The following is a 12,292-nucleotide window of genomic DNA, read 5'->3' as shown; positions in this document are numbered from 1 at the left end:
ATAGACGACATTATAATCATGAGATAGTGATCATGATACTATTTTGAACGTTGAGAAAATATTGGAAAAGTAAAAATAAAATTTTGATGTCAAAAGACGAGGGTCTAGACGATGTAATCTTACAGATTAAAATCACTAAGACAAAGATAGTCTTATTGAAAGTCTCATGTTGAGACACTACTAGAAAATTGATCTAGTTATCTAAAGACCAAGGGTTTACCTTGCCAAAAATAATGATGAACAATGGTTCAATTACAAATATTTTTGGATAGTTTGGCAGCATAATGAATTGCAAACTAGTAAATATGTAATTCCAAAAATAATAATCATTCAATGATATTATAAGGGTTCTTAGGTAATCTAAGTATAGCCTTTAAATGGATTACATTAAAGAAAATATCTTATTGTATTAGGAAAGTACATTGGATATATGAGTCCACTAAGATTATGTATCTTGGAAATCCTCAAACAAAATTGAATAGCTCGATTCATGGTCGAATTCGAATGTATAACTTGAGATAAGGTTATAAAAGAAGTTGAATAAACTTCATAAAATTATTGGAGGATGTTCCGTGTTGGACTAAGTCGGTGTCTACAATTATGAATAAATTGTGATAACCAATCGGTTACGTTAAGGGCACAAACGACATGTATAATGGCAAGTATCGATACACTCGTACACATAAGACCATTAGGCAATTGATCTCAAAAGAAATAATATAACATTGATTATGAAAATCAATGGTTAATAGCGGATCCGCGACTAAAAGTCAACTAAAGAGATCAAACATATTGCCTGTCTAGGGGAGTGAGATTAAAACCCATAAATTAAGGACAATCTTGGTGGTAACCCAACCATGCTGACTGGAGATCCCAAGAACTGGTTCAAAAGGGACAACTAAGCTAAGAAAGTTCAGTGATGCACTAAGGAGTGTATATTCCTATGGAATAATATATTTCCAACTCATTCCCGTGATAGACATTAGTGCTGCCTGCAGAGAGGGTAAAGGATAAGCGAAAGCTTTTAATGATTCCAAAACCTTATAACAAAAGGTGAGGTATTGGCAGGATACCTTTAATAGGAGATCACCTATGTAAGTGTATGAAGTGAGGGCCGCTTCAAAAAAAACTTGACAAACACTTATGAATCCAAGATGTGTGTCCATGGCCAAAACGGACACAATCATGAGAACTAAGGAAATGTGAGAATAGTATTGTGTGGGTTGCATTGTCTTGGTTTACACGAACGGCTGACAGTTCAAGACATCGCGTTCACTACTCAGCCTAGTAAATCCGATGTAACTCCACTACGGAAGGTTCAAAGCTATATGCTACCTATCCCGATGCAATACTATTCGCGGGAACTCTAGAGAGAATCGACGCCCTCGTTTTCATTCATGTGGGGGATTGTTGGGAAAATTGGTTAAAAATTGAGTCATGAACAATTTTTTATCAATGTTATTGTACGGTCTAATTGAGTATATAAATGAATTTTGGATTAGAACCAATTTTGTGGTGAATGAAAAAAATACTAGTCCAAAATATAAGGAAAGTGGGATTTGAGTTATCCCACATTGGAAAAGTAGAGAAGTACTGAGCTGTATATATATCAAAATATTGGGACGGGCCAAAAACATTAGGTCATGGGTTTTTAACCCATTGGGCCCTTATTACTCGAAGCCCATCTCGATTGGTCTGATTGGTCTGAATTGGTGCGGCCGAACCAATGCAAACCATTCGGCTCAACTCGAAATGGTGCAACCACTCCCAATTGGCTCAACTCGAAATGGTGCAACCATTCAAAACAAAAGGTACCTTTTTGCTCCAAAGGACACTACTTTTCGAACCTTATAAATAGACCCTAACTTTCCCAAAATTCCTCACTTCAATCCAAAACAAGCCTACTACATATTAAGCCTACCCTTCACAGATTCTCTCGAAAAGTTCTACACAAAGTACAGTTCGTCGTACTTGGGATTTGGAGTGCTCCTATTCCAAGTTTTGCCGTTGTATCTTGGGAGACGATTTCCATTTAATCCGTTAGCACCGTTGCGGGGAAATTTCGTCTTAAGGACAGAGACAACTCGCCTCGGCAAAATTCTCGTTCATAGCAGATTTCCAACAATTAATTAATTTGTTCAACCAATTTACTAAATTCACTACCCCTTTTATGTATCGGGAACAACAATAACTACATCAGTTAGGTTGCTAAAAAGCTGGATTAAGACGTCTAGATAGTAAATGTTTCTTGTGTATCTCAATTCTCAAGTGAAAGAATCAGAACTTTACAAGTTTTAGTTCCAATCTTACATACAGATAAAAAAAGATTAGTTGAAACCATTTTAACTTGGTATAAGGTTATAACAATAAGTGCATTAAAGTGACATCTAAATACTACTAGCCAAGAAAATAATGAAACTCAGATTTTTCGTAAAGGAAATAAGACTCCAGCAAGGAGAAAAGAAAAAAAAAATGAAAAAAAAAAAAAAAAAAAAAAAAAAAAAAAAATCACATATCACAGAATATGGAAGAAATGTGTTAAGCACAAAGTACAAACTAGTAGGAATTTAACCATGAAACTACAGTACACATTTAAGTATTTTGGTTTGGGGGTGATTATATATAATGTACAAAATTAAGTATTCCAAATAGTTGTTAAGGAATGTGACAAATACATATTAGTCCACTATAAAATTGTGCTTAATCCAGACTACATGGAACTGAAGAAAAGTGACCATGCATAAAATTGTATCAATAGATAAATACATGCATATTATAATTTATAGCACGAATTAATAAATTTAAACACTCAATTACCATAGCATGAATGTCTAGGTCAAATTTCAAATTGATTTCGAGAAACATAATTTCTTGGGAAGAAAAGAACATTTTAAACCGAAGGTTTATACTGAAAATCCCCTTTATCAATGTTAAAACATAGAGATTAAAAAAAATCAATTATTTTCTATATCAATACAACTATAAGATAAATACATCACATTTTTACCCTTTTGCTAAAACATGAATGAGGACAATCGTTGATTTTCATTACCTCGTCCTTCAACGAGCGAACCAGGCATCGATGATGTGGTACTCCTTACGATCAATTTTTACTAGGTTCGTACTGTAAACTGTAAATTCTTAGGATCATACTAGGTTGTACTAGTACTTAAAATCAACGATTATAATTATTCACTAATTATTTTCTACGCACCAAATTCAATCGTTTAGGTCCGAGTAGTACAACCCCTCTCGGAACCTAGACAACCCCATATTAAATCGGACCCTAGACAACCCCATATTAAATAGATTTAAAATTGATAAAAAATATAAAGGATAATAAAGTCATTTGTATAAATTTATTAATTTTATTCTTTAAATCTGATATTTAAATAGTAAGGGCTTTTAGGTCAATACACATAAAAATTAAAATTTGTATTTTTTTTGACACGTGTCGTGTCAGCCATTAACATCCTACCTGAACAGCAAGTTCTAAATAATATATATATATGAATATTACTAACTGTTTTAACGGTATAAAAAAAATAAAACAAGCAAAACAAAAAGTATGATTTAATGAAAAAAACATTATTCAAGAAGATAAAATCCGAAATTAATCATAATAATGAAGCGCCGCCTTGATCTTTTTAACGGTGGAGCTGATTAGGGTATGCACGGTGGCGACGGACTCCATATTCAGTTGCGTTGTCAATTGGCTGTGACAAATTAAGATCTGGAAAGCAACTGTGAGAAGCGAGCCACCGCTACCGGTGTTGGAACTGGTTGAAGCTCCGTTGGTGCCTCTGCTGCTAGCACGGCCATCGGTAGATATCACAAAACCCGACGGCAGAATCGGTATTTTCGTTGCGTCGTCCCCATTCACCACAGAGAGGAGAGCCTTTAAATCCATCGGGGCGTAGATTATGGCTGCCCCTAGAGAGTCGATGCTACTCTCTTGCAGCACCACCATCTTATTTTCTTTGGGCACAAAAGGCTGCAGATTTAATAAAAAAAATATATTTCAATGATATTAAAGTGAAGTTAAAAAGATAATAATAATAATAACAAATTGTTAAATAAACTTTATTGTGCTAATTGCGTGCTCGATAAACTGTGTCGTGTCTACACTAACAATGCACAATAGTTCCAGTTTCGGTAGTGCAAATGCAGTAGGATGACAATTTATGATAAATTAACGACTTTATTGTGCTAGCTGCGTGCTACATAAATTCTGCGTCGTATTTGAACTAATAGTGCACACGTAAATATTTATTTCGATTCCGGTTTTAGTGCAAATGTAGGTCGATATCAATTTATAATAAATTAACAATTAATCAAATTATACGCTGTTCAAAATCAAATTACGAGTAAACGAACTATGGCACCCCAGCTTTTATCAAGGCACTAATTAATTTTATTTTCATTCTATAGATCACATTGATTGAGAAGCTTGTTGTACATTTATCGGCCTTCATACCAATTTCGAGCCCAGTAAACAAATAATTAATTAATTAATTAAATAAATCGGTAAGTAACCTGGACGATGGAGATACGATTTCCGGGATGTGTCCCGGTTGAGATAAGACATCCCACTGCACATAACATATAAACACATTTTTAGTCTTTCTATCTTATTTCCAATCCATTAAGACATCGTTTGGTTGCCAAGATTGGATTAGTCGGGACAAGATTACATAATCTTATAAAACAAAGTTGCAATTTGATAATCGAGACAAAAGTCGGTAACTTATTTTTTTTTACGTACCTGTGCTCTTCTTTTCTCGTCTTGGAAGAAGTTGAAGAGATGCTCCTTCGAAAAGGGAAGCCAAAGCGAGGTAGCTGCGCTAACAATGAATCCATCAGGTTGATGAGGTCCGTTACTTTTCCGGAGCGAGACACAAACTCCGCTATTTTGATATTCCGACGGATTTGGAAAATCGAGTTTATCCGACATGCACAATACTTCGAAAAAACTCTCCACCATTCTTCGGGAAAGATTCATTACGTTTCTCTTTCCTTCAAGTGACTCGATAACTGAATGACAAATGAACGGAAATAGTAATTAACGGTTTTTTAACCACAATTTCTTAATAATAATAATAATATACCTCCTTCGAGTTCGTTTGTTGGTGTGGCGATTAGCCCATTTGAGAATGCAAATCTCTCGCACATTCGTTGAAGAGTAATAATCCATCGTTTGGCTCCATATGCTTGAGAACCACAAACGAAGTCTCTGTACAGACGATGAGTCGATAATTTGTCGTCCACTTGTACATGTTCAATCCATGTAACCTATTCAAGAAAATTGATATTCAGTATGTAGACAGTGTAAAAGAATAGAGTTAATAGCATTCGGCACCCCGTATTACATCAAATTGCTAAAAACACCCATGAGTTCTGTCTTGAAACTCTAAATCGACACATAATATGAGATAAAGATGCACTTAAAAAGAAACAAATGGGTTTTTATATAGAGAACTCACTGTTGATTTTCCATTTGAAATATCTTGAATAATACACCCTGAAGGAAACCTCCAAGAACGAGTGGGAACGGAATCTTGGAGCTGTGTTATGAAATCGTAGGACACGTCCACCAACACCCAAGTGCTCGAATTAATTTGGCGGAAATATCGAATGAAGAAAAATTCCCGGGGAGCAACGAGTGGTGACAAAATGTGCATTTTTTGATACATCTGCGCACCAAAATAAGTCAAAACATTCAATTTTTTATCCATTCAGATATCCCGAAAAAAACAATGATAACAATAATAATAAGGATTTTTTGAGGTCCTTACCAAATGTAACAAACCACCAAATATTCCAGTATCGATTACTTCAAGGGTCGTCGCTTTCGTGACGATGGTCGGAAAAATTTCCTTCCATTTGTTCTGCAAATTATTAGCAAATAAATTTTCACTTTTAAAATAAAATTAAAAAAAAAAAAAAAAAAAAAAAAAAAAAAAAAAAAAAAAAAAAAAAAAAACTCCAATGTGTAACATATATACCACATCAACAAGCATTTCGATTAAATGTGTGGCAGACATTGCCACCTCCCCCGAATCTTTCGAAGATTCAAACCGAGCACTTGAAGTGTTGACCTGATTTGACTTGGGGAAAATCATATCGTAACTATCTCGACGTAATGTACATCTCCCATGATCCGATGGAGCTTCGATCCACAGTGGCTCGTTCACACGTAACAGCTCCATAAGTTCGTTCATGGCAGCGACAGCTGTCTCGATAATGACAGATTTATCCACATGTGTCACACTTGTTGACCAATGCTGCGACATATATTGTTGACCAGGTGCACTAGTACTGGGCTCCGTTCCAACGGAAGGCAGAATTGGATTTCCCATGTAATTGGTCAAGAAGTTGACCGCTCGTTCGTGCTGAAAAAAAAGGTTTACGAAAAAACCGATAATTAATAAATGTCTCAAATAAGCATCTCGTCCTTTTACTCGTGCAATTAAATAAACTCGGACATAAGGTGGTTGCTATACTTGCTAAATATGGAAAAATGACGAAACTTTTCATGTGCAAAAAATAAACTTTTCAATCAGCTCACCTCTTCTTTCAGACGTGCATTTTCGATTCTCAATCTCTGCAGATTTTGGCGTTTCTCTTCTTCACAAACGCCTGAGCTATTATTGCAAGAGGGACAAAAGGCGTTTTTCAGAGCCTCGTGCATCGAAAGGTTCTCGAAATGAAATCTTTCGTTCTCCGAGCGGAGGGAATTGTTGTCTGCTCTCCCGTTTAAAGCCTATAAACATAATATACAATCAAGTTAATAAATCATCGTAGAAAATATTTGCGTAATCTGTATAAAGAATAAAGCACCTTTATCTGAGTTCTTTTATTTTGAAACCAGAATTTTATCTGCTTTTGGTCAAGGCCGAGTTCTCTGCTCAATTGTTGCCTTTGGTTCTTGTCCGGGTGCGGACATTCGTTATAGAAACTGTGTAAATATCATAAATCGGGAAACGGAAAAATATTATATAGAGAAATTTTCAGCCATGCAAATGAAGGTTTAGGAAAAATCGAAATGTAAGTGGAATAAAATTATTTAGATAGAAATTAATCGTACGCCTCGAGCTGCTGAATTTGTTCGGTAGTGTGACGATGGTATTGCTTCTTGCCATTTCGTGAGTTGTAGTTTTCTTCATCGCCTGATCCATTTCTTCTGTTAGACAAATCCATCTCTTCGTATCAAACACAACAGCTCTTTTTTTATTCCTAACACCACAAAAAAAAATTTTTAAAAAATTTAAAAAATATATATTATTCATGATATATATATATATATATATATATATATATATATATATATATATATATATATATATATATATATATATATATATATATACAAAGACTTCAGATAGAAACCGAAAAAACGAACTCACCGAAGTCCAAAAACTCTGGAAAACACAGTATGAGTAAAAAAAAAATATGTAAATAATTCTGCTATATGAAAATATGGTTGTCTTGGACTCAATATATAGCTTGACCTAAACGAGAGGTAACAAGCAAAAAAAGAATTCTATGACGATATTCGAAATAATTTCAGATACGAGATACCCTACTGAATGTGGACGGAATCTCAAGGTCAACAGAATCCTGCTGAATAGAAAATATATACATCATAGAATATAATTTATGTCTTTATTTGAAATATCAAATGCAGATTCTAATGATTAAATAATGATTATGAATGTATAGCAGTAATTCAAATGTTTCCTTTTATTGCATTAGCTTATATGGATTGTTAATGAATTTAGTAATTGATGGTTTGAATAACATTTATTCAGAATCTGTCATTTCTTGATTCTGATTGTTCTTATCTGCAACGAGACTAAAGACCGATAGCCTAATCAACACGAAAAGAAAAGATATATATATATATATATATATATATATATATATATATTATCGCGTATTTGTTGTCATGAATCCAATATTACGGAGAAGACCTCAGTTTCCTATTGCCGAGTGCTGATCAGTTATCCCGTAAAAAAGTTATTTCCTTTTTTTCTACTAGTTCTTCGAGAATAATAAACATACCTATACATATATATATCCTTCGACTTCCTAAAACGAAAAATTTATATACACTATTTATAATCACAGAGAAGACCTCAGTTTCCCTCAGTTTCATATTGCCGAGAATGCTAATCGGTTATTTGTCGACATTACGCACCTTGTAAACAAAGTTATTTCCTTTCTTTCTCTACTAGTTCATCGAGAAAAAATAAACATGCCATGCCTATATATATATATATATATATATATATATATATATATATATATATATATATATATATATATATATATGGCCTTCGACTTCCTAAAACGAAAAGGTTGAATAAAAGTTACCAACAAATGAATCATTTAACATCATGTTCCATCTAAATTGATACATTTATTTCCTCGATGCTCCATGCACGTAAATCGGGAACAAGAACTTCCTTCTTTTGATTAAATAACTCAGTCCATTCAGTTTCAATTAAATATACTATTAGTTCCAACATATTATGCTGGAGTACTTTGCCTCGGAATATCCTTTCCGATTTTTAAAAAATAATTACAGATCTTATGCAATCATACTTCAATAATTGCAAGTAAACATTACATATATAAAAATAGCCAGGAAAATCTTGTAACTAAAATTATTAAAAAAAATGAATTTGAGCCATATTTTTTGACGACTTTATACCAGTCGACTTGTCTGAAGTTTCAATGATCAAGCCCTTCGTTTCATGCAAGGTCACAAAGAGTAGCATATATTCTCTGAATCTTGCATATACCATGCACAAATCATACCTATTTTTTTCAGCAAAATTTAATTACTAACTTACGCTGAAACTTTGAAATCTAATCACATCCCGCTTAGAAAAATGTATCAATAAACATATTCCCAGTCGCGAAGCACTTCAAGTAACGAATAATCGATCGGGGTTTCAGCTGATGGAAGTAGTTATATTCAAATATCAATCATGCAACAAGTAATTATTGCAGTAAAATTATCACTATTTAAGGCAAAAACACAAGCTAGTTCTTGAAAACATCAATTAATAGACATTTACGTACCTTGTGAACGAAGTTATTTTCTTTCCTTTTTCTACTATTCATCAAGAAAAATAAACATAGTTAGATAAATATCGCATCCGACTTTCCTATAATGAACAATCCGTACACATTATCTCCAACACGGCTTTAACTAATCATTAATTAACATCATGCTCCATCCTTTTGTAAATTGATACATCTTTTTGAAAATCGGGAACTTCACTTAAACTATCCCTCGACTCGGTTCTCACTGCACCAAATAACAACTCGGTCCATCCAATTCCGATTAAAACTAACAGTACGATACACTATTAGTAGTATGCTAACTCTAATCTTAAGGTGAAAACGTTGAAATCTACTCTCCTCCGACGTAGAAAAATGTATGCAATTTCCATACTCCATATCAATAAATTCTCGATGACGAAGCACTACGACACGTGACGAATAATCGATCGGGGTTTCAGTTGATGGAAGTAGTTTTATTCGAATATCAATCATGTAACAAGTATGTATTGCAGTAAAATCATCACTACCTAGGGAAAAAATACACAAGCTAGAAAACAAAATTAACAATGGAACTTCAAATTAGGGAGATAAATTGAAGAAGAGCTCGAAATGCCCAAAGGTACAACCTGTTGCAGCGCGATGTGCAAACATCAAGCAGCATTTTTCCCTCTTTTTTCTTCTTCATCTTCACACCGTTGTGGCGGCGCTGCGCCGCCGGTCAGCGGCTTCTTCTTCTTCCTCCGGCTGCCTCATCTCTAACAGGTGAAAATGATGGACGATTACAATTTACAATTATGCTTGTTCGACATATGAATTACTTTTTTCCAGACATCGCAAAAAAACTTAATCGTTTTGAGCAACATTCTAAAACTCTATTAAGTATTAAGTATTAACGATTAAAGTTATTATTGTTTTTCTTTTTCTTTTTCACCCCTCAAGTTTGCATCAATTTCTCATTTGGTTTTCCATGTTCACAAAAAACCACATTTGGTCCCTCATGTTCCAATAATTTAACACTTTTTGTCATTTCCGTCAATTTACCGTTAGTTAAGAAAGTCATGGAACACATTTGATTCCGTTAGTTTTAACAGAAAATTGACGGAAATTAATAAAAATGTTGAGTTTTTGAAAACGGACTAAATGTGTTTTTTTTAATATCGAGACCAAATGTGAAATCGGTGCAAACTTGAAGGATGAAAACTGTATTTTTCTCTTTAAATTCCAATACGGACCAAAACCCGTCCATATCATCGTCAAAAATAAAAATACAGTTATCTATAAATTAATATAGTTGGGATTACAAAATTCTGTTAATTTAATGAAATATTAAATTATCGAACTAAAATTTTTTGTATGTTTTTACTGAATGGGGATCAGAAAAAATTATTATTTTCGAACTCCATATCGAAGTTCTAATGTAAAACAAATTTTGTTTTGGAGACACAAATGGAGACTCGATAATTTTGAGTCTCTAAATCATATTACGGATTATTTTCTATAGCAATTTTATTAGGGCTCAAATTTTATTTATATACGAGGTTATAGATAATTAAATTTTAATTGAACAGTCTTAATTATTTTTAATACATATTTCGATCAAAAAAATGAAAATTTCTGAAAAGATATGAAATGTTGAACTACAACCATTGGATATGATTTCAATTAAAGTATTTATAAGCCCGCATGGGTGTAGCTCAATTGGTTCCGGAGGTGGTAAGTTGGTGCAAGGTCCTAGGATCGAATCCTGGCAGCCGCAGTGTGGGAATTTCAACTCCAAATGAGGGTTGGTTCCTTGTGGGCACCAGGTCCGGGTCCGCTACCTTAACGGGCCATTGAGTTACCATGATTTACATCCTCCATCAATCCTTGTCGAGCCAAGGGATGGGGGCCCTGGGGGCGAGGGATTCGCCTTTTGGTGCAATTAAAGTATTTATAACCCCACTAATTTCCACCGCCTTTCACCCCACACGATTTTTTATTTTTTACTCTCCTTTTAAACATAATTCAGGACAACATCTCCCTCAAATTCATTTTTCTCCCTCTTCTTCAACACCCTAGAAACAGAGAGGGAAAAAAATTATACTACGAATTTCTTCAAGTATTGACAGTCAACTCAACCCTCTACTTCTAATTTCTTCAATTCTCATTCACTGAACCATAAATCCAATCAAATTCCCTAAAATTCTACAATCATTGAAGAGAAAAGAAAATGAAAATAAAACTCACAATCTGAAATTTAGAAGTGATGAAGATGATGAAGAACAATTAATTAAAGGTATTTGTGCTTTTTTCCTTTTCTTTTTTTCTTACTGACAACGATCATATTTGCAAATCAGTCAAATTTAAATTTTTATTTGAAAAAAAAAAATCGAAATCTAAATGCAAGAAATTGAGTCTTGTTTGAAGTTGGGTCTCATAAAATATAGGAGTCTCCAAACAAAAACCTATATATAGGAGCAAGTTTGATAATTTGCATCGAGGCCCTCTAAATTTCTTGATGGTGTCGGATTTTCTACCATAATCTCTATATTTTGCAGTCAAATAAAGTTTGCTTGTGGGCACCAGGTCCGGGTCCGCTACCTTAACGGGCCATTGAGTTACCATGATTTACATCCTCCATCAATCCTTGTCGAGCCAAGGGATGGGGGCCCTGGGGGCGAGGGATTCACCTTTTGGTGCAATTAAAGTATTTATAACCCCACTAATTTCCACCGCCTTTCACCCCACACGATTTTTTATTTTTTACTCTCCTTTTAAACATAATTCAGTACAACATCTCCCTCAAATTCATTTTTTCTCCCTCTTCTTCAACACCCTAGAAACAGAGAGGGAAAAAAATTATACTACGAATTTCTTCAAGTATTGACAGTCAACTCAACCCTCTACTTCTAATTTCTTCAATTCTCATTCACTGAACCATAAATCCAATCAAATTCCTAAAATTCTACAATCATTGAAGAGAAAAGAAAATGAAAATAAAACTCACAATCTGAAATTTAGAAGTGATGAAGATGATGAAGAACAATTAATTAAAGGTATTTATGCTTTTTTCCTTTTCTTTTTTTCTTACTGACAACGATCATATTTGCAAATCGGTCAAATTTAAATTTTTATTTGAAAAAAAAAATCGAAATCTAAATGCAAGAAATTGAGTCTTGTTTGAAGTTGGGTCTCATAAAATATAGGAGTCTCCAAACAAAAACCTATATATAGGAGC

At 33.8% G+C, this 12,292-nt stretch overlaps 2 protein-coding genes across 3 annotated transcripts in view; both read right to left on the bottom strand.

Moving 5' to 3' along the window:
- LOC105953395 (homeobox-leucine zipper protein ROC8) overlaps positions 1–9,949 on the bottom strand; it is a 61,399-nt gene extending 51,450 nt beyond the window's left edge. For both annotated transcript variants that reach the window (XM_088825753.1, XM_088825751.1), the window contains exon 1: positions 9,799–9,949. The gene's annotated coding sequence lies outside the window, so the exon portion shown is untranslated. The remainder of the gene's footprint in view (positions 1–9,798) is intronic.
- Positions 3,423–9,818, bottom strand: LOC105953394 (homeobox-leucine zipper protein HDG11). Its single transcript, XM_012977055.2, is given in 12 exon segments — positions 3,423–3,994; positions 4,537–4,583; positions 4,586–4,592; positions 4,766–5,034; positions 5,109–5,292; positions 5,484–5,693; positions 5,796–5,888; positions 6,006–6,392; positions 6,569–6,763; positions 6,841–6,958; positions 7,088–7,236; positions 9,702–9,818. Coding segments are annotated over 11 exon segments (2,004 nt in total). The 5' UTR covers positions 7,201–7,236; positions 9,702–9,818; the 3' UTR covers positions 3,423–3,613.
- Positions 9,950–12,292: the final 2,343 nt, after the last annotated feature.

Source organism: Erythranthe guttata, chromosome 11, assembly GCF_056151865.1.
Source record: "Erythranthe guttata isolate IM_541 chromosome 11, IM_541, whole genome shotgun sequence".
Lineage (NCBI taxonomy): Eukaryota > Viridiplantae > Streptophyta > Magnoliopsida > Lamiales > Phrymaceae > Erythranthe > Erythranthe guttata.
Note: the sequence above shows the minus strand (reverse complement) of the source record. Positions and strands in the feature narration are given on the sequence as shown.